At 27.1% G+C, this 27,544-nt stretch overlaps 1 protein-coding gene across 3 annotated transcripts in view; it reads left to right on the top strand.

The window, feature by feature from the left end:
• LOC107451767 (uncharacterized) overlaps nt 1–26,416 on the top strand; it is a 34,942-nt gene extending 8,526 nt beyond the window's left edge. The window contains exons 2-7 of one of the 3 annotated variants that reach the window (XM_087165582.1): nt 991–1,082; nt 4,183–4,284; nt 17,716–17,985; nt 20,299–20,537; nt 22,248–22,414; nt 24,017–26,416. In XM_087165582.1, the coding sequence (XP_087021708.1) occupies nt 991–1,082; nt 4,183–4,284; nt 17,716–17,985; nt 20,299–20,537; nt 22,248–22,414; nt 24,017–24,255 (1,109 nt within the window). In that variant the 3' untranslated portion in view covers nt 24,256–26,416. Of the gene's footprint in view, nt 1–990; nt 1,083–4,182; nt 4,285–17,512; nt 17,626–17,715; nt 17,986–20,298; nt 20,538–22,247; nt 22,415–24,016 lie in introns of those variants that run through there. The other 2 variants (XM_087165583.1, XM_087165584.1) reach the window with 2 other exon arrangements.
• The last annotated feature ends 1,128 nt before the right edge of the window (nt 26,417–27,544 follow it).

Raw genomic sequence — 27,544 nt, 5'->3', positions numbered from 1 at the left:
AAACTCGCCGAATTTTTCAATTAGAATTTTGATTAAATGGTGGACTTTAAAAAAATTAGCTCCAGATTTAGTCACTCATTCTTTCTGTTCATTCATTCGCTGTATAATAATTCATACGTAGTTCGGAAAATTAAATAAATAAAAAAAACAATAGTGACGAATAATTAAACGATTCTCAACTTACATTAAATGAATTTTTTTCCGACACGTAATCTTTCTATTCGGACTTTCTGACTTAGTTACTGTAGAGCTCCTTATTCAATTGAAAATGTTTAATTTATACTATCGAAATATCCTAAAACACTCTTTTAAACTCTATACTCATTTTAATATCTCTGATATATCTTTATACATTTCTATGCTTACATTCATCATTTAATTTTGTAACATGATAAATATTACTATAAACAGAGAAAAAAAATCTATATTGATAATTTATCGAAAAAATTATCTGGTAAAAAAGAATTCATTATAAGCAGAAAAAAATTCATTGGTATTTATTTTTCTATTAGTTAAGAAGCATAAATGCTGTATGTCAAGCCTTATTATATTCCATATTGGAATGAATTTTAAAACAAGAAAAATAGTGGGAATGTAAACTGATTGAATCAAAAATAAAATTATTTTAGGTTCTCAAAAATAATGTATTGGGTTTCATTTCACGAAATTCTATAAAAAAAAAATCTCTAGCCATTTTATAGAACTAAAGTAAGAAGATAACCGATTAAAAAAGTCACAAATTCAATTGCAAATAATGAATAAAAAACGACAAAATAGTAATCTGCTTGTAGCTAAGCTTTTTACCGCAGCAAGGCACTGTATATATTTTGGCTAAAAACTTTAGCATTTACCCGCACCAACCATTACAGAAAAAATTCTTCGACCTTTTGCAGCGCATTTTTCCCCCTTTTTACCGAAAGAGAAAGCATTTTTTCGTAAGAAAGTATTAGCTTGTTTTGTTGATATCTGATTGTTATCTGAATATTACAGATGCTAGTTATGGATACCAAAGTGAACTTCACGATGAAAGCTTTATGCGCCGAAAACAACGAAGAAATCGAACAACATTCTCTGTTCAACAGGTTAGCTGATCTTTATGTATTATAACATTTTTGTATTATTATGCATGAATTTTATACTTTATATATCATTAAGATTATCATTATTACTATCCATTATTATTATGTATTATCATTATTATCATTTTTATCTAAGATCTTTAATTATTTAAATTGCAGGTTTAAGTTATTTGATATATATATTTAACTTCATTTATTTTGAATGTTTTCTATCATGATGTTTATAAATATAGGTTTGATCGAATGCATGTTTTTAAGCAATCTATATATGTATATTAGTGCCTCCAAGAAAATTTTTGAAATTGTATGTACACTGTAAAAAATTCCGAATGAAACTACTGCATTAAGTACAAGCACTTTAGATGCATCATACATAAAATCCAATTTTACGTAAAATATTCACCATAATTTTTATAGTAATATTTAATTAGAGTAATTCAGTGTTTTTACTGTAATTATTACTTTACTAGGATGGTTTATCAGATTTTTGGTTCCTTAACTTGTTCTGGTAAAAATTGATTTTACGGTAAAAAGTACAGGGGCCCTGAATGCCGAGACATTTCACCGTAATTTGATCTAGAATATCTTACAATGTATGCAAAGTTTTTTGTGATTTGAATTATTTTCATATAAAATTTGCTTTTGGTATTGGGGCGCTTCTCAAATGGTGAGAATATTAGCGTTAACAGTAGCTGACTCTAAATCCTCTTGACATTTATATGCTAGTTGCGTTTAATATTCCCTACTTATGCAATATGCTTTCCTAGATAAATCAAATTAACCTATAACTTTCTTCATCGAATTTTAAGACATCAGATTATCTCAAGTAATAAATTTGTGAGAAAAATTATTGACGTTGTGTGCATTACATCTTTTGGATAATCCTGTTTTTCATGTACTTTGGCACTTTTTTACAGTAATAATTCATAAAAGCATAAAAATACTTAAATCTTTGAAAAATTATTTTAAAGTAACTTTTACAGCTATTACCATAAAATCACGGTATCACTGTAATTTAATAAATACTACTATAAAAATAACGGTATAATATTTTACGGTAAATTTGCGTTCACGGGTGGTGCACACAAAGCGTCGGTACTTTATACCGTAATTTGATCCGGAATTTTTCGCAGTGTAGACAGAAACATAAATTTACTCAAATTTTTTTTATTGTTAATTGATTTTAAACGAACAGAGCTTAAAGTTTAGTTCTGTGTTATGATCTTACGTTTTAAGAACTGTCCATTGCATTCCGCATCTTAGTTCACGTGGAACATATTTTATTTAGAATGGACAGATTTTATTTAAGATGAACATACTTTATTTAAATTAAGTTTTGTCTTAACTCCAGGTACGATTGAAAAAGACAAAGAAATTGTTTTAGATACATTTTATTTAAGTTTTTTGGAGATGTGTAATTTTACTCGTATGTTAATAATTTAATTATCTTTAAGCCGCTTTTCGAAAAGTGATATTGAAGAAAATTGTTCGAGTTTTGCATCATGTCAACACGTTAGGGGATTTTGATTAGAGAAAAGCACGTTTAAAACTTGAATGTCAGTGATTTTAATTTTAACATGTTTACTTTATGTGAACTAAAACAATAGAAACGTTTTTATATATACTTTAATGGTTGATTTAAATAAAGCCTTTATCTTTCAACACAATACTATTACAATATATATACGACAGATATCTGCAAAATATTCCGAATCAAATTAAGGTAAAAAGTACCATCACCCATGGTGACAGAACTTTTCAAAGTCCACTTTTACAGAACGTTACGAACAAAATGGACTGTTACATGTTACGAACAAAAAATCTGATAAACCGTAATATTTATAACAATAATTACCGTAAAATCACTGAATCACTCTAATTAAAAATATTACGGAAAAATTTACGTTTTCGGTAAAAATGGATTTTACGGTAAATTTGCTTTTATGGACGATGCACCCAAAGTGCCTGTACTTCATACCGTAATTTGATTTGGAATTTTTTGCAGTGTATTTCTATGCGGCTATACATCTTTGTTTTTAAAAATACCAGTATTATTTAGATTACTATAATGGTTTAAATAAGGAGTTTCAAAGAGATACATATTAAAATAGTTTGGGATATATAATATATGTACAGTAAAATATGTATATAATAAATGTATATTATATATGATATATGTATATTAGTTTTAAAAATGTCTGGTTGACTAAATTGAAAATGACATAACTGTAATTCAATGCATTTATTTTGCTATAATGTTTGCGAATAATAATTTAATATATCTAAATTATGTTATTTTTAATAAAAATGTTATTACTATAGAGCATCTATTAATTTTCTTTTTAATTATTTCTAAAAATAATACTTTGAAAAGTGTCAGAAAATCTTAGCATTTCATACTCTGGGAAAAACTACATGATTTGAAAAAATTACTACACTGAGGAGCTATATATTTTTGTTTGTTTTCTGTTGCATGAAATTTTTTAACAGATCTTAGATACGTTCGTATTACAGCTTTCAAATCTGTAATCGGTTTTTGTCTTAAGACTACAGATTTTTTTGAAAATGACATTCTTAGTACAGTTTTTGTCAAAATATACAAGTTTAAAAACGTTATTCACAACAAGGAAGGGAGTGTACATGTTCAAAACAAACTTCTTGGGGAGTTAAAGCACTTCATCTGGATTAAAATTGCATAAAATACCATTATTGGATATTTATTTCTTTGCGTGCTTCTGAACAGTTCGTAACAGGGGAGTGCTCCCAGCCGTGTACGACGACAATTATCGTTTAATTTCGATCCTGGTGATGCGTCCTAACTCTCTTAGAAGTTTACCGCAACATTTACGGGTCTCCCTGTTAAATATGAGGTTTTTAAACCTGTGAATTTTGACAAAAAATAGAATTAAAATGACATTTTAAAAAATCTGCAGTTTTAGAACTAATTTTATCTTTTAAGTCTTCACACCCAAATTAGGCAAGATCAAGTATTTGTATAACTGAAAAGTATTTGTTTCTCAGTGTTAATTACTCCTTTTATTTGACTTAAATTTTCTTATTATTAAAAGTTACATTTATTATTTTTGTTTTAAAACGTTTTTAGTTGGAGGAGTTAGAAAAAGCATTTGCTCAAACTCACTACCCCGATGTCTTTACTCGAGAAGACTTGGCTATGAAAATTAACTTAACGGAAGCAAGAGTTCAGGTAATCTATATGCATCAATATATTTTTGATGTAAAAGTAATTTAAATTATTTGAAAGTGTTTCACGTTAGAAAGGCAGAACATTACTGTATATCTAGAAATTCTGAAGGAGCTAGTGTGGCCTTTTCCAGATTGTCTGTGTGTAAATTAATTAGACAATCCAAAATCTCAAAATAAAATCATAAATAATTTGATAACAATGTATTAACGACTTGATCATTAAAACTCTATGGTATTTGATTCGATTTGGATTAACGAAAATATTTGATTAACGGAACACTGAATTTTCAATTATATAGTGAAACCTCTCGGAAGAGACCACTTTCTGTCTCACGGTAAAATGGTCTTTAAAGGAGATTGGTCGTTTTTAGTGTTTACCTCCATTGACTGCAAAATGTTATCGAAGGCACATAAATTTTTTGCAAGCGATTTTATTTTTTCACAGCGTCATTCTCTTGGAGAGAAAAAGCCACTTGTATTGGCGTCGTGAAAACCGGATCCAAGAATAAAATTTAGCGTTAATAGAAATAATATTGATATAATTGCATGTAAAGACAAATTTTCCAATTATGAATGATAGAAATATTTTAAATAAATAAACAATTCTTTTTTTTCATTTAATTTTAATTTTATATTATCAAAATAAGTTTACTTTAAAAAATTGGAAGTTCGTTTGTTTGAGATGCGACTTTGTTCTAAATTAACTTTTTTTAAATTTAACTTCTAACTCTAAAACTAAGTCACGGATAGTATCGTGATCTTCAGTGTGACTGTAACATCAAGTTCTCAATCTTTTTCAACAATCGTCAAAAAGAGCTCTCTAAATAAGAGCCACTCAGAAATATTTTGAATACATTTGAATGTAATTTGTTTTGTCAATATCTTTTATTTTGATATTTTTTCGTGCTTCCCTGTTTGCCCGCTCGCTGGCAGAGATTTTGATAGTCTCTCCCAAAGGGTTTCTTCAACACAAAGCCTGTGGAAAAATTTACGTGGTCCTAAAAGTAGTCATAAGTAGAGGAAATCGCCACACAGAGATAATCTTTCCTGGAGATTTCTACATCAGTTTTTGAAATAATTTAGTTCCATTTTCACAGTAAATAATAATTATAGATAAGTTGAAATACTCATGTTTCTTTCAATAAAACTGGGGTATCTCATGCCTACCAAAGGGTATCTTATACCCAAATCTATCTAGAATTTGAGGATATCTACCAAAATATCTTAGGGGACACTCTGGCCCCTCCCGTTGCTCTAGATCAGGGCTTCCAACTTACATGAAGACGGGGGCCGCAATTAAAAACACCAGTCAAATGGCGAACTGCAACTTTATCAAAATTGTATATAGGACTCTTTTATGTTTGAAGGAACATTAAATATTACTGTCTGATTTTTATCAAGTTGTACAAAACAGAAGTATTGAATTACAAATTAAAATAAGTAGATTTTTACCTAAGAAAAAATTTTTTTTGCACCGTTGGTATGTTACATTTCGCAGAAACGAAGAAATTGTTTTTTTAACAAAGAAAAGTACTTTAAACCCATATAGATTTCTTACGAAAATTGCCCGCAAAAAAAAGACAACTAATATATTTTAGTTCGCTGCCCACAAAAAGGGCTTCGAGGGCTGGATCTTTCCCGCGGGCCGCCTGTTGGCAACTACTGCTCTAGATATAAGATTCTATAAATACTTTTCTCTAAGGCTAACCTATGAATGATTAAATAAACACTTAAATTGGATCAAATTATGAAAAGTCAGAACTACTCGATACTTTCAGCAGATAATTTTTTGAATTACAAAGCAACAGAAAGAGTGGCCAAAAGTCCCTACCTGTCTCTCCAGTGGTAAATTTAATTAATGTAACATTAAAAATATTAATATTCTAGTCATAAGAATGAGTGCAATTATGAAAAATGCAATCATGACGAACATAAAAGTCCTATAAATGTTTATTATGAGAAAACTTTAAAATAAGCACCGGCGAAAAGAAAATGAAAAGCAGTTTTGCTTACTTATTGGCATCCATTAGTTCTGGACATTTTTTTGTAACACTTCTTCATATTTCTGCTTCGTTTTTTTTACAGTTTACATTTCGTTTTTTTTTATCCATTAAAGAATTTAGCAAAAATATTTAATTAAGCATTAAAGAATTTAGCAAAAATATTTATATATTTAAAAACTACAGAAAATTTCATCATATTTGGTACCTCACTCAAAATATTCGATAATTACTTTTATGAATTTAAATATTTTTTTTTCTTTCACTAATTGTCTTATAGTAAAACATAAGTAAATAACAATTTTTATTCTTTTGATTCATGCATTGTAGCTGTTGTCGTGATATTTAAATAGGTAAACATTCCAGCGAGAATATTTTTTCTAATGGTTTAAGACTTCATCGCAAGTAATTTCTTCATTTTAATTATTTTTATAATACATGGTTAAGATACGGTTCTAGGTAATTCTTGCTTAGATACTAAAACTACTCATGAATACACCCTTCACTTATTTGGATATTTTACAAAAACTGCAGCTATTTAGTAATGCTTAAAGTTAGCTTTTGGCAATGTTAGTAAAAATTTTGGTAAAATTACCGTCCTGTATGGCCATAACATTTCTAGCAACAATAACAAAAAAAATTACTCTAGTTAATAAAACCAAAATATACGATATTTAAACCATTCATTTGATAATTATTCCGTTCATATGTAAATAGTTAACCTGAAATTCTGATTTTCAAAATTATAGATCTGCTTTTCATACACTTAGCAAAAAATACAAAGGTGAGAAGTAAATTTAACCGAGTAAATGGTTTTTATGCCATTTTCTAATGCATCATGATAAACTTACCTCATTTGCTAAATTTTATCACATGATACCCTATTAATTTTGCCAAAGTCATTACCAAAGCGTTTCTGCAAAAAGTACCCAGCTTTTTGGTGTTCCCATAGAGCCAGAAACACCATAAATGTTATGATATTCTGTTAGTTCTTCTGTTCCATACATTTTTTTCTCAGCGAAAACAAGTGAAGATAGCAACTTTCTCTATTTGACGAAATGCCTATTTGATGCATTTCCCAGGAAATAATTTCGTCAAAAACGAAGAAATTTTGACAATAATTTTTCTCTCATTGTTGATAGATCAAACGATCTATAATAACTAATTTCGGCACTTTAAATTGAAAGCAATGTAACCTATGAATTTGTAGTAAAGTAAAGCATTCTCCAGATAGCTTCTTGTGGACCAGGGGGTGATGGTTAAGGCTTCACAATTTCGTGACAATCGGAATGATTGGGGCAATGCGATCAGCATTGCGCACAGGCCACTTTCACTTCCCTGGCAAGTTGTTATCCATTGGGTTCATTGGATCTGGGTAGGCTTCAAGTCTCCACTGGGGATAGAACCCCAGTTCCTTACAAAAATATTTAAGTCCTTTAAACCCCAGAACCATTGCGTCTCATACATTTGTAGACTAAGGGGAATTATTATTAATGGAAAGATAAAGTGGAATATGATTTTCGGATCTCTAAGCAAATAGAAGCGGATCAAATTTAGTAAAGTTGCAGTTTAATGCAACAATATAAGCACGGAATAGTTAAAAATTAGTTTAATGCGTCAAATTACTCACAACACAATAGTATACAAATCTCTATCAAAATAAAAATAAAAAGATTAAAGATATAAATTTTCATTTCTATTATGTCAACTTTTTGAGTATATTGAATTACAGTGAATAAGGCTAGTAGTAGTAGTTGTAGTAGTTCAATTACGTCTCACAAGAGCTGCACAAGGGCCTATTGGTGACTGTCTGGGAAACATCTTTGAGGATGGACCGAAGGCATGCCATCACAATTTTGATGCTCTGCATAGGGGATGGCACCTCCGCTTAGGAATCCCGACAACCTGCACACGAAGCCGAGCAATGTACGGTAGAACAGTTTAACGAGGACCAATACCGCATACCCTCGGAACCTACGCAGACTAATCCAAGTTGTCACCCACCAGCACACTGACCACAGCCAGTGATGCTTGACTTCGGTGATCTGGTGGGAACCGTGTCTTAAAGATCAGTCCACTGCGGGACTGAATAAGGCTAGAAAATAAAATGAACTAAAATTATTGTTGTGGTAGTTGGAATTGTTGTTGTAGTTGAAATTGTGTTTTGAATTGTTGTCGTAGTTGAGCTGATTGCAGTTGAGGACTTCGGAATAATTTCTACGATTTTCATAAAATTAAAAAAAAACAAACAAATTAACTGACTTGTATTATTAAGTGTATATTCCCTGAGCCGGAGAATAATTAGAAGTATAAAAGTGCATTAATAATATTTGAAACATAGTGAGTATTTGAATAATTTTACCTTTGAGAGTTCCGTTTGGTTTAAAAGTTATGTGTTTAATGAAATGATACTTCAACAATTTAAAACATTCGTAGTAATCCAAATTTATTTCAATTTACCAAACATATTCTTAACATATTTGGTCTCTTAATTATTTTCAGAGACAAAATTTAAACCCCTTATCGGGAACAAAACTTTTGATGATCAAATTAATATGATGAAATCCGATACTATAATTTTTAATGCTCTTCAACTTACAAAGATTGACTCTGGGAACCTGGTAGTTTGTGGGATGTTTGCTTTGCTCTTCATTCATGAGGGGTCCTAGGGGAGGTCACGTGATGAATATGTCTGCTTTTCGGTCTTTCCGCACCACAGAGTACGGCGCATCTCAGGGGACCTGTAGCACGTCCACTCAAGCCACGCGTCAATTTCCATCCCCCTCATCCCCCATCTAATACCTTTATGTTGAGGGGGTGGAAAATCATAGTCATCATTAATGCCAAAGCGCAATTTGAAACTAGATTTCAATCAACACTCTTACTTTAGACTGAGGGTCCGTTCTTATAAAAGCAATTTTAATTTGTAGATCATATTATTTTATGCCAGTAATTTAAAAATTTTTATGTATATATATATATATATATATATATATATATATATATATATATATATATATATATATATATATATATATATATATATATATATATATATATATATATATATATATATATATATATATATATATATATATATATATATATATATATATATATATATATATATATATATATATATATATATATATATATATATATATATATATATATATATATTTATATATATATATATATATTCCGGTAAACAGTTACCATATTCCGTTACCCCAACATATATATTACTAAATAAATTATTCACATTTTCGTTTTATTTACCAGAATTATGTTTTCTTTTTTTTCTAACTGAAATGTAAATTACTTTAGAGTGCTAGAATTTTTTTTTCTACGTGTATATGTTAAATATTGAGTAGCTTTTGAATTAAAATTTCAGACAAAATTTAAACATCTAAGATAGTTGGATTTAGAACTTAGTCATAATATTAATATTGGAAATACTATTTACATTCTTAAGCAAGGCTGGCTTGATTTTATTATATTTGATTTGTACCTACATAATATATTATTTATTTATTTATTTTTGACGTAAAAATGCTCAGAGCGCATCAAAAGAACACCTTGAATTATGTTTGGCTTAAAAATTCAAATTTTCGCATACTAGGAGTCAGCAGTTCAAGGGTCTAGCCACAACCTCTTCACAACTGAAGTATAAAAGAATACAGTAAAAAAATATTTTACAGTTCCAAATTTTTATTTTACTGTTATAATACGTAATAAATTAAACAAAATGTGAATTATACTGCCAGGGAGATAATAATTTTAAATACACATACGTGAACCCCGAGTATTAACTAAACAAAAAATATTAATATTAAATTGCACCTAAAGAGCACAAGCATGTACAATTATGTATTATGGTCTATTTAAATACCATGCTGCATAGATTTAATAATTATTTTAAGAAATCATTTAAAAAGTGCTAGATTATTTTACAAGAAGATTAAAGGCAATTCCAATGGATACCAATGTATAACTGCATGAAATATCTGCCACAAAACTAATTTAATTATGCAAACCCCGCGATATGAATAATTATTGAAAAGAATCTAATATTAACTGTAAAAAAATAAATATTTAATCCTTGGTAAGAAAATTTCAAAATTATGGAGAAAGAAAAATTAAGGTTATTAAATGTATGCATGTGCTTGAATATAAAACAATCAAGATACATCTAAAAATATTACTAAATGGATATAAATTGAATACTCATAATACTATGAGATTTCACTTGACTGCAACGCGCTCATAAATTTAGACAATTAAATATTAAGTAAATATTAAGTAAATATAATTTAAATACAGATCACGTCATCACGCTTTATTATTAGTCGAAAGAGAAAATTATTTTCAGGGAAACTAAATTATAAAATATTTAAATTTAGTTGCCTTTTCGAGCACGTGGATTTAGCCTCTATTTTTTCAAAAATCACTTTTGTTAATGTGAAATTCTACCAAAATTAATTACATGTTCTGTATCTATTATGGAATCTCCAAAGCGCTTCAGCATCCACAAATGTTTCAGGGAAAGAACTATTAATTTTCTTATAGTGTGTTTTTAGAAGCTAAGAAGCGAAGTCACTTTGTCATATGTGGACGGAGGTAATGAAGAGGATAAATATGTTAATTAATACGACGATATTTCATCTAACGAAATCACACAAAAACGTACTTTCTCGGAAAAATCCTATTTTCAAGAATCAATTCATCAAAAGTCGAATTTTAAAATTTCATATATTTAAAATTTCATTCTTCAAGAATTTTTCATCCGATTTCATAAAATTTTGTAATTTGCAAATTAATATTACATTCTTTTAAAATAATATAACAATTTGAGTAATTTAAAATTCAAAAGATTTTAGACTGTTATTAAACAAATTATAAAAAGTAATGAAAGTTATTTTTTGCCAGGAATTATTTATGGCAAAATAAATTTTATTAGTGTCTGCAAATAATTTTCGATTTGCTTAAAAAGTTCTCGAGATAAGGTGAAATGTGAAATTAACAATAAAAGATCCTAATTTTTTATTGTTCTTCTAACCTAACTATGGGGGCCGCATATTCCATATTTTGGCTAGCCCCATATGTTTTTAGAATTAAGAATCCAAATCTGTCGAAAAACGGTATGTTTATTTTGAGAAAGCATGTTTTTGCTTATGATTTAGAAACTTAAGAAATCATTTACACTAATTAGTCAGCATATTAAGATAATACCTAATTAAACCATTGAGATTGAGTCCTATTATGCAGAAATCCGTTCAATAGATCAAAAGCTATTTGGGTGTTTTATTTTTATTCTGTTTACTTTGCACATTTAAAATAATTAAATCAACTTTTTTGCTTGTTTCTTCTAAGAAATGAAATAAATTTCCAGGAAATTTAATTGAATTGCTCGAAATATAATGAGATGCATATAAAAGCCATTAAACTGAAATTATTCATTTATAAATACGAAGATAACTTAAATAGGTACTTATTTTACGAGATAATTGCGTTAATAATTAAGTTAGAAAATATTAGTGATCTCAATATGGATATTATTTTTCATTTTGAAAAAAAGAAAAGAAAAAGAAACGTTTAAATACTTAACTTGATTTCATTTCATTTAGTATATTTAAAGAATTATAAATTCTTTTTTATGAAAAAATTTTATATGAATTTCGAAGAAAATTTTATTAAAATAAATTGACTTACAATTATATGAATTAGATAGCAAATTTTAAAGGACGAAATAAAGCAACTAAGATAATTGGGTTACTGATTAAGTTAAAATAGGTTTGAATTGATGCTAATATTGCTAATCGTATTTGCATTTTACAGCGAGTATCATATCCATTTAACACTTTATTTATTTATTTATTTATTTGCTTTTGAAAAATAATGTATCGTATTCAAAAGAAATATAAGAATATTATTCATTCTTTAAAAGAAAAGTTTAATTGATATATAAAGATATACAGAGCGAAGCAGTGAAGTCTAAACAATTTTGTGAAAAATTTGAAAAAAAATATCTCTCTCTCCTTCTCTGTATCTATCTATCTATCTATCTATCTATTAGGGAGTATTATGTTGAAAAAGTTCGTAAAATAAATTTTTCTGCCTAATCTAATACTATGTTTATTTTTTTGTCGAAATATTTAAAATATAATTCAAACAATTCTTTGCATCATAATGAAAGATATCAGAGCATAGTTAACTGAAAAAAGTAATTTCTGAAGAAAAAAAAAGACATAAAGACATAGATACTAAAGCAATAAAACCGAAATAACTTAAAAACATAATTATTTTTTTTCAATTTATGTGTTTTCAATATACTGTTCATGTTATTATAATATTTATATTATATTTTATTAAAATTGAAAGACTGGGGAAATGTGACCATAGAAAACTTCTTATTTTTGGTATTGTTTCAAATAATTTTGAAACTGTGGTAATAGAAATACCGAATTATTTTAATCGTAAAATTTACAGACAAAAATGTCTTTTATGAGATAATTGTAATGGTAAAAATAAACCTAAAAATTTTGAAGAACTGCATTAATACTTTTAAAAGAATTAACTGTAATGCATAAATGAATGAGATAAAATTTTTATTTATTAATTATTTTTTGTTTTCGTTTTTATGCTGTAAATTTATTGTAAATTTTAACTCAAAAATAATCAAAGCTTTATCAAAGCTATAATAAAAGTTTTTATAAATTATGGAAATAGTTTAGATAAGTTTATAATAGCAAATAACTGAATCTTCCTCATAATGAAAGTAAAAAAAAGCTGTTAAATGAAATGCTGAACTTAAATTAAGTTTTAACGCATATATATATATATATATATATATATATATATATATATATATATATATATATATATATATATATATATATATATATATATATATATATATATATATATATATATATATATATATATATATATATATATATATATATATATATATATATATATATATATATATATATATATATATATATATATATATATATATATATATATATATATATATATATATATATATATGTATATATGTATATATATATATATATATATATATATATATATATATATATATATTATATATATATATATATATATATATATATATATATATATATATTGAACCTGAAATAACTCATTAATAAAATCGCTAAAACAGCAATAATTCTTATTTAAATTTTTTTTATTCTTTTAAATACGTTCTATTTTGACACAAAACCAAAGACACCTTTTTTCGTTTCTAGAATCAACCCCTCTTCGAAAGATGGGTGAGTTTTCGAATTTCGGCCGTCGTCTACAATTACGGCAATGATTTTGTTGCGGCTATGGAAGGGATAATGTGAAGTAGGGAAGGGAGGAGAGAGTACATCGGATTAGTACTAAGGAAGGTGTTAAATACACAGTGTTGATCCTATTCAATCCATCCTAATACCTCCGCTACTTCCGGATCCAAGTAAAGTAAGTTGCCGCTGCAATGAGTGGGTGGGGGTGCAATGATTTTTACCTCCCCTCCTCCTTCAGGGATGGTACAAGGGGATAATTTTTCACTTTTCACTTATAAATAAATCTATTTGAGAGGACAGAAGCATTCTTTTTTTTTTACACTCAAGGATAGAATGTAATTAATTATTTTTACTTAAGGTTCAGACTAGTTTTGACAATTTTTTTTGTAAATTTAATATAAAGTTTTTAAAAACTAGTTTGTTTTATTATGTGCAAAAACTAGGTCTAGCAAAAAACATTATTATTAGCAAAAGCATTATTATAAATAGATCTAGCAAAAAAACATTATTATTTTCTTTTCATGTGGAAATTTTTAAGTAAATATTGGGCATTTTTTTGCATAAACGCTAAACACGGTTAGAAAAAATTCTATTTTGCCTATCAAAATAAACCTTTGAGGATTTTATTAGAAGGCTATGTTTTGAACTATTGTCTTAAAAGTGCATATATTACTGAGTTAGGGATCAATGTAACTAAAAAAGCAAATTTGTAAATATTTCCGCCATTGTTTTTGTGAAAAAGCATGCATAAAAAATGAAATAGTCTGTAGTTCAAAACATGTGTGCTTTGTACTGATATACTCATGAAAAATTGTAAACAATTGTTTGAGAAACGACAGCACGAGATATCATGTTTAAGGTGGTATAAAATGTGAAAAAATCTGATTTTGAGAAAAACGCGTTTAAAGATTTAGATCATTAGTCTATTTACTGTTATCACCTTGCACAAAAACTGCTGTAACTTGGTATATAATAGAATGAACGAAGCTAAAGTATTTTTTGCAAGCTAAAAGTACAGGAATTCTAAATTTATAATTATCTCAATTTCGAACATTTTGCCTCAAATAATGTTTTTGCTCTAGTTATATCCTTAAACTGTTAAAAAGGTTTGAGCGTGCTGAACAAGAATAACTTTAAATTTGCTGCGACATTGCTATGATTGAAGGCTGAACCCTATTTCTGTAATTCTTAATTTTAATTGCTTAATAATATGATTTGAGTTGATCCATAATATCGTTCCCCTTTGCTTCAGCTTGGGTTGAACCATATTACCGTGCATCTTAATTTTGATTGTTTAATAATATGATTTTCGTTGAACCATAATATAGTTTAAATATGCTGCAAACTAGGTTGAACCATAGTATACTTGCTCCTTAATGTAATTTGAGTTGAACCATAATATTCAAAATGGCTTCAATTTTAATATGAATCCAGGTTGAACTATACTATCATACTTCTTAATATTGATTTCCAAATAATATGATGTTTAATGAACCATAATATCGTTTAAATTTGCTGCAAAATTAATATAAGTCTAGGTTGAACCATATTATTGAATTTCTGATCTTGATTGCATGATGATAAAGTTTAACTTGAAAATATGGTTCAAATTTGCAGCTTTTTAAAGTCTCAAAAAATTTGCGCATCATTATGATTCAAGGTACGAATATTATGGTTCCACTATGCACCAATTTCTCAAAAAGAGAATTTGATTAACCATTAATCAAACATCAGGACTATACGTGTACGTACTTTTATTTTCTTATAAAAGCGAACTTTCGAAACATGAACTTTTATTTATACTTGGCTGTTTATAAACTTTATTTTCCTATTGTAATTTCATGATTACTTTACGGTAAAAAAATATACTGATTAATATTATAAGAAAATATCAAAATGTATCATTGCCTTTTATTTGGAATACTTTCTTCTTTAGATTTCTTTTAAATATTTTTGTTAAATTTAGAAAAAAAGTAAAAAATGAATATTTTTTTGATGTTTTACTTATGACCTTAAAATTAAACATTTTAAAAAAGAAAAAAATATTTTGAAAGATTTTAATCACGATCTTTCACAATTTACTTGATTTTTAAGATACTAAAAGTAATAAGTCTGACGATTTTAATCGTGATTTTTTTAAAATATTCTAACGCTTTAGAAAACGAAAATAAATATCTCGCATAGTTCTGCTAAAGATTTTTCAAAATTTGCTAACACTTTTGATTACAAAAACTAACATCTCTAATTGCTTATTAATGATCTTTGAAAATTTCTAAATAGTTTTCAATATAAAAATAAATTGTTTTACTCCATTCCTTTAAAATTTTCTAAAACAGAACGATAAGTAGAAAATAAAAAAACTACCAGTCATTTACAGACGAGTGCGAACTTCCTTCAAGAAAAATATTAGAAAATTAGTAAGAACTTACCGAGATACTTCTTTGCAGAAAATATGTAGTGCAGCTCAATTGTTTTAGCTTTTGAATTTTATACGACACAATTACGAATTTAATGTTGAGTAAAAATGATATCAAATCTAAAGCATTTAAATAAAAATACTTAAAATAAATTTAATAAGAACTCAATTCTCTGGTTAAAATGATGAAACTTTATTTTACAAACTGTAGACTGTTTCATTTTAGTCACTTATAAGTTCAAACTTGTTAAATAACGAACCAACCTGAAAATAACCAACAATATGAAAAATCATTTAAAGAAAAATTATAAAAAATAGCAGCTTGCAAAAAAGAACAAAAAAAAAAGGAAAACAAAAACCGAATTATTTTTAAACGATTTTGAAATTAGTAGTTACGAAATTTATCACCAGATAGCCATGAGGTGGATTGAACAATGGCTTTTTTTTGTTGCGTGTCAGCTCTATTCTAACTGCCATATTTTCATGGGCGTATCTTGATTTTGTCCTCAGATTATACAGCATTGTTGTTGAAAATAATGATCATTTTGTAACAATTTGTTTTACATTGTTTAACATTGTTTCACAGTCTTTCTCAGTTAGCAGTGCCATATGTCGGAGAAATTAGTTACTAATTTAGAAACTTGAATATAAATATTCAGTTTCTTATGTAACTCGGCAAACTCTACTTTTCTAACTCTCTTCTTCTAAGGTCTTTTAAAATACCCACTGTTATTTTTTAAGGAAAGATGCGCGTTTGCTTATAATTTATTTGTTGGGGGCAGGAAAATCATGTACCGATATTTTAGTCCAGTTAAATCCGTAATGTACGTCCAAAATAAAGCAATATGCTTTTATTTTATATTTGTTCAAAACTTACAGTGTTTAACAAAAACGCTTGTTTTAGAGATAAAAAAAATATTAAAATTTTAGCGGTCTATTTTATTGTTGAAAAGAAGTGTGACAATTTATAACCCACCTCTCCGAAATGTACAAAGTACGTTATTGTACCAGTTTTTGTAACAAATAAATTACCTTAGTTTGACCTTTTAAATCAATGAAAAAAAATGACCGTTTAAAAAATCATATCATTAGATAAAAAGTATTCCTTATTGGAAATCAATCCATATATTATAGGCAACTTATACAACAGCTGGAATATGAGTTAAATGAATGCATGAGCAACAAGAACACGCAACAATTAAAATACGTGAACAATAAACGAGAGCAGTGAAAATTACGGATAACAAAATTAAAGTGAACTGCAGTAAAAGGTGTCGACAAATGAAGACGCGAAAGCCCCACAAAGAATTCATTACTCTTCTGACATCCCAGTGTAACTTAAGAATATCGCCTGTACACTGAGATTCTTTATCGAGTCCTGGGCATGATAGTAAGTCATTTAACCTGATCTGCAGATTCGACATTCTCTTGTTGGAAGGATGCCAATGCTGTTTAGATGCTCTGCTGAAAAATCATGACTAGTCCATTATTAGCAACAGATTCCATACGGGATGTATGGCTGTAGTTTTTCCCACTCTTTTGAATCTTTTCTCAGCGTTTTCCTTTGGATAGTAATTCTTGCTCTGTTCTTGCGTATTGTACAAATTTTTTTTGTAAATGTGCTTCTTTAAAGAGTGACTAAATAAAAAGTGAATATGGTTTTATTGCGCGTACAATACAATTCATATCATTTTATCCTATAGGTGTGGTTTCAGAACAGACGAGCAAAGTGGAGAAAAGCAGAGAGACTTCGAAAAGAGAGGGAGGAGAAACACCGTCCCCTGATGGAGATGGAGAAAGATGCCGATAAACTCATCCCAGGATCGGACACTCATACCACCCTCATCAGTCCCCGTCCTTCTGATTCGGAGGATAGTGGAGGAGAGGGACAGAAAGACCTCTCAGGAGTATGTGATGAAGGAGACTGCGGATGGAGATGTTCGGATCAAAGTGAAGAGAACGCAAATAAGGAGGTGAGTTGTTGGATATTCAAAATGATATTTTTCGTTGCCGTGAATTATTTAAAGGTTTCTAATGACCTACATATACTTTTTTGAAAAAGATTACGAATCCGGAATGTGCTTTTTATAATCCTTACTGAATAAAAGTTTAGTTAAAATAAATATGTATAAAATAATAATAAATAGAAAAATGCACTGATATGAGCGCTGAAATTTGGTTGAGAGTTGAGAGTTCAAATTATATTGTTGTCTTGTAATATATATATATATATATATATATATATATATATATATATATATATATATATATATATATATATATATATATATATATATATATATATATATATATATATATATATATATATATATATATATATATATATATATATATATATATATATATATATATATATATATATATATATATATATATATATATATATATATATATATATATATATATATATATATATATATATATATATATATATATATATATATATATATATATATATATATATATTGTATATATATATATATTGTATATATATATATATATATATATATATATATTTGTTATTCAGTATGAGCTTTCATTATAGCTTGAATCATAAAAAAATAAGGATATCTAAAATATATCACAATTTCGTTAAATACATTAATAAATGGAACAAAATTTTAGTAATTCTACTTCTAGTAGAACTGTAATTTTAATTTCCATTGTCAAACTTGCAGAAGTATCGGAGAGTTTCATTATAGAATTATTTAGTTCTACTTAGGTATGCATAAATTTTGTCTTTTAATAAACATAAATTATTATGTAAATATACATAGAAATTATAGGGTATAACAAAACTAACACTCACAATTATAAGGAGAGATAAAATTTTTCAAATCAGAAAACATTCATCATGCATTGAAGTCGAAAAGCGAAGGATTATTTTGGAACGAAATTTGATTATTTTATTTTAAATTGAAAATTTCGATTCTCTATACCGGCAAAAATTTTTATAAACACTATTTCTTTCGATGACTTATTCCATCTATTGTTATTAAAAATTTTTAACTGCATTATTTTTCATTATTTAAAATAGTTTTACTAAAAGAAACCATGCATAAATTAGGGATTATTGATTGGCTATCGATGCAAAAACAGGTTTGAAAATTCACTAAACCGTTAAAGAAAAATTCTAATTCTCATAACCTTAGAGATTCTTCCACAACTGAAGACCTTTGGGGAACCATTGTCTCAACCTAAAACTCTTTTATTTTTTAAATTTTATTTTATTTTGAAAGTATTAAATTTGCTCTGATTGCGAAATTTGCTATTTTTATCTTACTTTGTGTTACTACAGTTTGCATTATGGTTGAGTTACCTGAAAATAAAAGACTTTTTTTTTTCATAAATATGTTATTTTTTTAAAATTTGACATTTTATGCTTATCTTTCATTAAAAATACTAATATTTGGGGTTGTTTACTTACAATGGTTAACAATTGTGCATAAATTTTATCTTTCCCTAAAAAATTTTTTTCTTTAGGTTGGGTTTAGAAGAAACACCTTTTATCCTTTAATCCATTCCTTTCACACAAACGTTTCACTTCCATTTAAAAGTTGCACGCAAAAACTAAAATTTAAGCTCAAATTTGTGTTTATGCAACTATTCTTTCAAATTTCAGAACGGGAAACGTCTCAGTTATAGAATAATCACAATTTAATTAACGTAGACGCTCAGGCACGGAGTGTAAATATTAGATCCTTTTAGAAAATTAGTTTAATTAGTTTTATAAAAGTGCTCCGTATTCGAAAAAATATTTTAAACAGTGGCAGAGAACTACAAACTAACATACTTTTGGTAAATTTTATCAACTTTTCAAGAGGTTTAACATGACTTAACTATACAAAGTCGCGTGACACATAAGCTTTGAATTATTTAGAAGTAACGGTGAGTACAAATCCTATAAGTTGAATTTACTAAACCAAGAATCATACATTAAAAGATTACCACTCGAAAATATTTATCCATTGTCCGAAGCAATTGGGTACCATTGAACAAATGACGTCTTTTTTAAAGGGTGAAATCAGAGAAGTTGAAGAATTTTTTCGTATTATCACCAGAGTTCTTATCTTTATATAGTTTTACCTCTCATATCGTTGCAAGTTTAATCAAAACTTGTTTTATAAAATATCTATTTTAGTTCTGTGTTTTTTTCCCTTTTTTAAAAAACACAAAAGTCAAATATTTGAAGCAGAAACTTAATAACCAAGTTCATTTAATGTCATGGAATTTTTGCAAGCATATTTTTTAAATTTTTCTGACAGGCATGTCAAGATGACAAAAAACTTATTCTGAATGGCGCGCAGCAAGAGCAGCCAATATCCAAGACTGATGCCGTGAATCGAATGAGTGGTAAACTAGAAGAAACGGAAGCTTTGAAATTATGTTCCTCATTGCAAGTAGGATTTACGCCATCTGCTGCAAATCTATACAAAGACTGCTTTCCAAATTTGAGACCGACTCGGCTTGTACCACCACCTCTTTGGTCCACTTTGAGAGATTGGTAAGTTTCAATTTTTGTTCAAGAAAAAATTACTTACTTTTGTGAACTTCAAAATATATATTGCACTCGAAATTCAGCTGAATTGCGATTCGCTTATGTCTTTTTTTCCAACTTAATAAGTACAAGTATTACAACTTAGTGAATTGCAAAAAATTTTAAACTTCTGTATATGGTAATTTTTGTATATTTTAATTCCAAATATGGTAATTGATATGTTACATTTGATACAACCATAATTACATTTAAGCTAAGTTATCTATTAGCGTGATTTAATAAATCCTTGCTAAAAAATTTATAGACACGTCAACTTGCCAAAATTTAATAAACTCAATCTATTTTCCATGAATTTTAATGAATTAATCATGGATTTTTCATGAATAAACTTACCCAAAGTGAATTTATCAGATCGTAAGTGTTTTTTATTCAATGCAAAATGTTAATGTAATGTATGTTAATGTAAAATGTTAATGTAAATGTTAATGTAAATGTTAATGTAAATGTTAATGTAAATGTTAATGTAAATGTTAATGTAAATGTTAATGTAAATGTTAATGTAAATGTTAATGTTAGTGTAAAAAAATCACGATGAAAAAGTGATTAGCTTTGCGAATAAGTGATTGGACGAAGAATGTACCTGGAAAAATAATTCAATCTCATTCTTGTTAATCACAACTTATGATAAAAATAAAACGTAAGAAACTTGCGATGGATTCTTCAGAAATTTTCTATCAGTTACATAAAACATTCGGTGCTAGAAACTTACAATTTTACTTTCTTCTTTAGCAATCAATCAAATATTTACACAGTAAAAATTTCAGGAACTTATTTTGACTCGACAAAAATGTTTCCGTAAATCTCAGAAAAGTTTATTTAATGTCGTGTTTCAAATCAATTGAGAAACATTTCTTTTATTTTCAGAAGTAGGGAGCTGAATTACATTGATGCCGATTTAGTTTTAGAGTGTAGTGTAGCCACCACTACAACTATTAAATTCAAACTCACTAGTATATAAGACATGTTAGTTCTTTTCAGGACGTACCTTTTGATAGATGATGGTTAACATTTGTTGGAAGCCTAGCCCCACACGGGTGACTTGTGAATGTAATCTGAACACATTCCACTTCGAAACATGCTTAATTTACTGTAAACGGTTGATATTTGTTTGTGACTGCGACATTGTCCTCCTCACGCTGTTGCTACTCAATCTTGATCACACACAACGGGGGCCTGAACACAATCGACTGCTAAATGCAGTAACCACGCTTACAACCATGATCCTAATACAACTCTCCCGGCTTCTCCCAAAACAGAGATGATTCAACTAGAGGCGTCCATTAATAGAATTCTATCACAAATAAAATTCTGGTGGAAAAGTAATGCAGCGTAGCTACCACTAAAACTATTAAATTCCAATTCACTAGTTTATAAGACATGTTTACTCTATCCTATCTATAGATACCTTTTGATAGAGGATGGTTAACACTGATAGAAAGTCACAAGAGATTTCTAAAATATTAAGAAACGTTTTATAAAACTACATGCACCGTATGCATATATTCAGAAACGTTTCGAGATTTTTTTTACAGTGTGGCAGTTAAGAATTTATACATTTTTAATTACTTTGCCTTGACTAAACAACTTTTATGTAAATTTATTACGAATATAACTTAATGTCAGTATCTCAAGTTTTCATTTGTTATATTTTTCTAGCCAACCGAACAACCGCCAACACTGCATCGAAGCTTTACTGTCCTCAACAGCACATGACCTACCAAGGTTTCCTTTTCCACCTCTTTGTTTTCCAACATCACCTCATTTGACATCCCCTCTACCTATTGCTGGTAATAATTCATCAACGGCATTTTTTCCTATCAAAGGTAAGTATTATCTATTGCAGTCTAGATATTTATCTATTTCAACCGATACTAGTAGTTGCAAACGAAAATTAAATATTCATCATTGGCATGACAGCCAAGAGTGGGTTTCGAATTCTCTAGAACATTCTTTTTCCGTAGAGTTCTCCTTGTGGCCAATAAGTACCAGTTCAATTTTCATATTGTTTTCAAAATTTATGTTAGAAGAATCCAGCCATCATCTAGCTAGTTGGACTACCAATTGGTTTATGTTTGAAAATTTTAAGTGCAGGGTTAGAAGCGAAAATTAGTTTCTCCTTCTTTTTTATAACGTGATCTCTTACAAGACTTGGACTTTTTGCTGAAACTTATCTTTAACTGAAAAATGTTCTTCTATCGTCACCGAAAACTTTTCCGTACACGTCTTATGAAAGTGATGTGCCTAACGATTTATACTTTAGGTGAGACAAAAGTAGAATTAGTTTCTTCTTTTTACTGCAATTGAAAAAGGATTTTAAGATTTATTTTATTTTGCTTGAGTCAAAGTCTTTTTAAAAATCAACTTAAAAAACCAAAATATTTACAGTTATCTAAATGTATAATTTCATAATAATTTATATTAAATGTACATTTTTGTAATAATTTATATTAAATGTATAATTTTACAATAATTTATATTAAATGTATAATTTTATAATAATTTAATTCATAAATATGCATAATTCCATTATAAGTGTATAATGTATAACATAGTTTAGTTTTAGTTATCGAAATGTATCAGAGATTAAATTACAGAACTCAGTTTTTTCACAACATTTTTATTCATTTCACTATTTATAAAAATACGCATAATTTTTAGCTTCAAAACATAAGTATTACTTAAAAAACTTTTAAAAGATTATAGTTTTTATTTTCTTCGAAGCAAGTGATTTTCTTTAAAGCTATTTAAAGCTAATGCTATTTTCAAATAATTTTTCTTTTTCATTAGAAACTTTTTTTTCTAGTTTCAATTGGTTAGCATGTAATATACATAAATTTGAAAATTTATCTATATTTCTAACTTTTTTGTTAAATTTTTTTTCATAATTTAGAAAAAGTAAATTTCAAACATAGCTATTTTAGAGATTATATTTGAATTTCGAGATCAGGATTTTAACTTTCACTTATCGAAAGATATCTCAGAATGAATAAAATCTGTTTGTTTGACATGTTTGTCAATCACGCGATTTATGGATTAAAACAGTATAAGAAAAAATTTTTTAAATCGATTAAAGTTTTGTGATTTTACGTTATTTATTCCAATACAAAACGTTATTAAAAGCTTTTTCACGCAATTATGTAATTTGATTTTACATTGTAAAGCATTATCTTAATCGTTATTATAATTTGTTTTAAATTTTCTTCTTTCCTTAAAATATTTTCAATTATAATTAGTGTTTGAAATTAAACATTTCAAATTTTATTTTCAATTCAATTTTAGTTGCTTTCAATTCAGTTTTTTCGTATTAAATTCCATTGGTTTCATTGTTGGATCAATTTCAGTTGTTTTTAATTCTTATTTATTTCTGTTATTTTAAATTTTTAATAATATTTGATGTATGAATGAGGTTACTTTGTATTTTATAGTTCCTCTTTGTGCCTGCAGTTTTGGGCGTCACTTATCTCCATGTCCAGGAGCCACCAACCGATCAGGTCCGTCCATCCAGGCCGTGTCCGGCATGAATCCGGGAGACCTAACAGAAATGAGGAGAAAAATCCGGGAGCATTATCAGCCGTCTTTGCTCCGCCCAATCGCTACTTCCTCCCCTCCTCCGTCCTCTGGAAGGCAGGATCTTACTTCCACCCCCAGAACAGATATCACGTGATTACCAATATAAAATTGAGAAAAAAGTTTAGCTTCAATTCTGGTATTATGCTTCGAAAACTTTCAGTGCAATCAGTTAAAAAAAAAGAAAGAAATTTGTGACAGATTATCTCAAGTCAGGTTAATACATTTTGAAAACAAATAAGTAGGAATAAATAAGAATGTCAAAACTTCTACTTTTAAAATAAATTTATAATTGAAATAACGTTTGTACATAAATATAAATATTGTTGTAGACATTATTTTCATAACTTTATGTCTTAGAAGGATTTGCAAAATTGAAAGCAAAAACATTTTTAGTAAATTATGTTCATTTCATTAGAAAATCATTATATATAAATACGTTTTTAAGGATATAAAGAGAAGATAAGTAATTCAGATTTTATATCTGAACCAATAAGAATTTTTAAAAAATATATACTGCTAGGGAACTATCAATAGTAAGTAGAAAGGCAAATTTTTCAAAGGAAATTGAAATTTTTTTTAATTATTTCTATTTTACACAAAATTAATGAAATTAGTGAATTATAATTCTGAAAATAGAATACAGTCTACGGTAACTCCTACAGTATAAATTTCAAAAATTTGGTTTTCAAAAAAAGTTTCCTTCATAAATTTAAAAACTCTTGAAGGAGAATTATTAGTTCTAAACGGAGTTTTAAGGATAGAGATCTTTAAAACTCTTTTGCTGTTTCGTTTCATTCAAAATGATCTGAGCTTACTAGAGATTCTTATCACTTTATGTTTAGAGTAATTTTGCAGGAAATAAATTCATTGATTTGATTTAACATGTTTGGTGGATTTTGTCGGTTGAAAGTGTAGAATTATATTTAATGCATCTTAAAAAAATAATCTTAAAAATTAAAAATTATTGTCTAGTGTGCATTTTTTTCTTATTTAAATAAATATGCATACAAATTACTAGTGATATCGCATTAGATTAAATAGTTCGTGATGTAATCAAACATAAATTTAAATAAGAATGGTGATTGAAATTAGTTTTTAAAAATAACTTTCATTAAATAAGCAATATATTTTTCAAGGTTGTTACATTGATTGCACATTATTTAAGCATTTTTATTTTTTTAGTTTTCCAATAAAGCGTTTATTTTATTAATAAAACCGAATATAAAATATTATTTTTTAATTAGGCTAATTCTTTTAATGTTAATTAAAATTTGGCATTGAATAGTTTTTCTTCAGAAATTTTTTTTCCGTCGATTATTTGCTCAAGTAACAAACTGAACACTGACGAATATTTAGAATAACCAACCTTTTGTCTGACTAAAAAGCCAAAATAAACTCTCCATTTAATTAAAGTAGGATTTATATGATAGTGATGCATTTTACTAAAATTGCATTAATAATTAGGAATACTTTTTAAAAGTAGAATAAAAATAAGATTGCATTAAATTTTCTTTTTAAAGAAAATGTTATCACAAATATTAGTTACATAAAATTTGTTTATTTTTAATTATTTATTTGTTTATTATTATTACAACTTCTTTAACCAATGATGTGGACATCCTACTCTGTGTAAGAAAAGTAACCGACAATCTCAAAAGCAAGTTAAAGAAAAAAGGAAGAATATAGAAATGTATGGTTTGCTGTTTAGGAAACTAGCTTTTGCCACCAAATTTAAAATTAATTATAAAGTTTGTCTACAGATGGTGCTGCTGACTCGAAAACTGTCAGCAGTATTTTCTATTACATATGAGAAAATTCCAACTGAACTATTTGAAAGAGCGTCAGTTATAATATTCCCAAAGCAAAATATTCTCTCTGCAAAAGGTTTTTATTTTAAATAGAATCACAGTTTTTCAGTTAGTAGAGTCATTTTTTGACAATTTTGGTACTAAATTTAAACCATAGAAAAAGAGAAAAATCAGTTTTCTAGGTATAATATGACAAACCAATAGTTTTTTTCAAGTTTCATTTCCTAAATTTAATTTTAGATCATTTTCTGGGAATTCTTTACACGGAATTTTTCCTTACAAGCTGATGCTTAAATGAATGAGCACAATCATTTCAGCTTTCATGTTTTCGCTGATTTGAATTTCAGAAGCTTCTGTGGAGTTTTTTTTTCATTTATTTTATTTTCTATACAAAAACTGTATCAAACTTAGCTTTGTAAATATTGTAGAATAAAATATTGAGCAATATTTTTGTGTGTTCTTTTAAATTCAACGTATTGATAACTTTTTAATTCAAAAATCTAACAAAAGTGAATGCAACTCAGACACTTATTTTTTATGCTTTCATAATTTTTCAGAGAAATGATTTTGCGATAAATATACAAATATAATGATAATGAATAATGAATAATTATAATAATAATGAATAATGAATAATTATAATAATAATGAATAATTGTAATAATTAATAATTATAATAATAATGAATAAGGAATTATTATAACAATTATAATAATATTGAATAATTGTAATAATTAATAATTATAATAATAATAAATAATGAATTATAATAATAATAATAATGAATAATTGTAATAATTAATAATTATAATAATAATGAATAAGGAATTATTATAACAATTATAATAATATTGAATAATTGTAATAATTAATAATTATAATAATAATAAATAATGAATTATAATAATAATAATAATAATGAATAATTGTAATAATTAATAATTATAATAATAATGAATAATGAATTATTATAATAATAATGAATGATGAATTATTATAATAATAATGAATGATGAATTATTATAATAATAATGAATGATCAATTATTATAATAATAATGAATAATGAATTATTATAATAATTATAATAATAAGGAATTTGAAATGTCTGTTTTTAGCACCCAATATTTTTGAGTTCTTATAGTCTAACCAAATTAGTTAATAACACGGTTAGTTCAGGCATATCTAAAACGCTTGATAAATAAAAACCGATTGAGAAACAAATGGCATTTTGGATAGTATAGTTCTATACCACAAAAAATTCGACAGATCAAGCAAGAAATTGAACAAATGCTTTGGAAATATCTTATTAATTGACCAATACTTCCCAACGATACGCCGAATGCAAGATGTAAGGATTATCCAAGAGATTCAAGTAAGATTTATCACATGAAATGTCTGCAATGTCTGCAATAATGGTTAATAATAATGGTTAATAATAATGGTTAATAATAATGGTTAATAATAACGGTTAATAATAACGAAATTCTAACTGGAGTAATTTTAATAAAAATACTAAAATTGAATCCCTTTTTTAAAGCAAAGTAATAATATAGAAAGTAATGATATAGACTTA

The sequence above is a fragment of the Parasteatoda tepidariorum genome, chromosome 6 (assembly GCF_982258835.1).
Source record: "Parasteatoda tepidariorum strain Cologne lab strain chromosome 6, Ptep-v5.0, whole genome shotgun sequence".
NCBI classification, from domain to species: Eukaryota; Metazoa; Arthropoda; class Arachnida; order Araneae; family Theridiidae; genus Parasteatoda; species Parasteatoda tepidariorum.
This window is presented reverse-complemented; position numbering and strand designations above follow the sequence as displayed.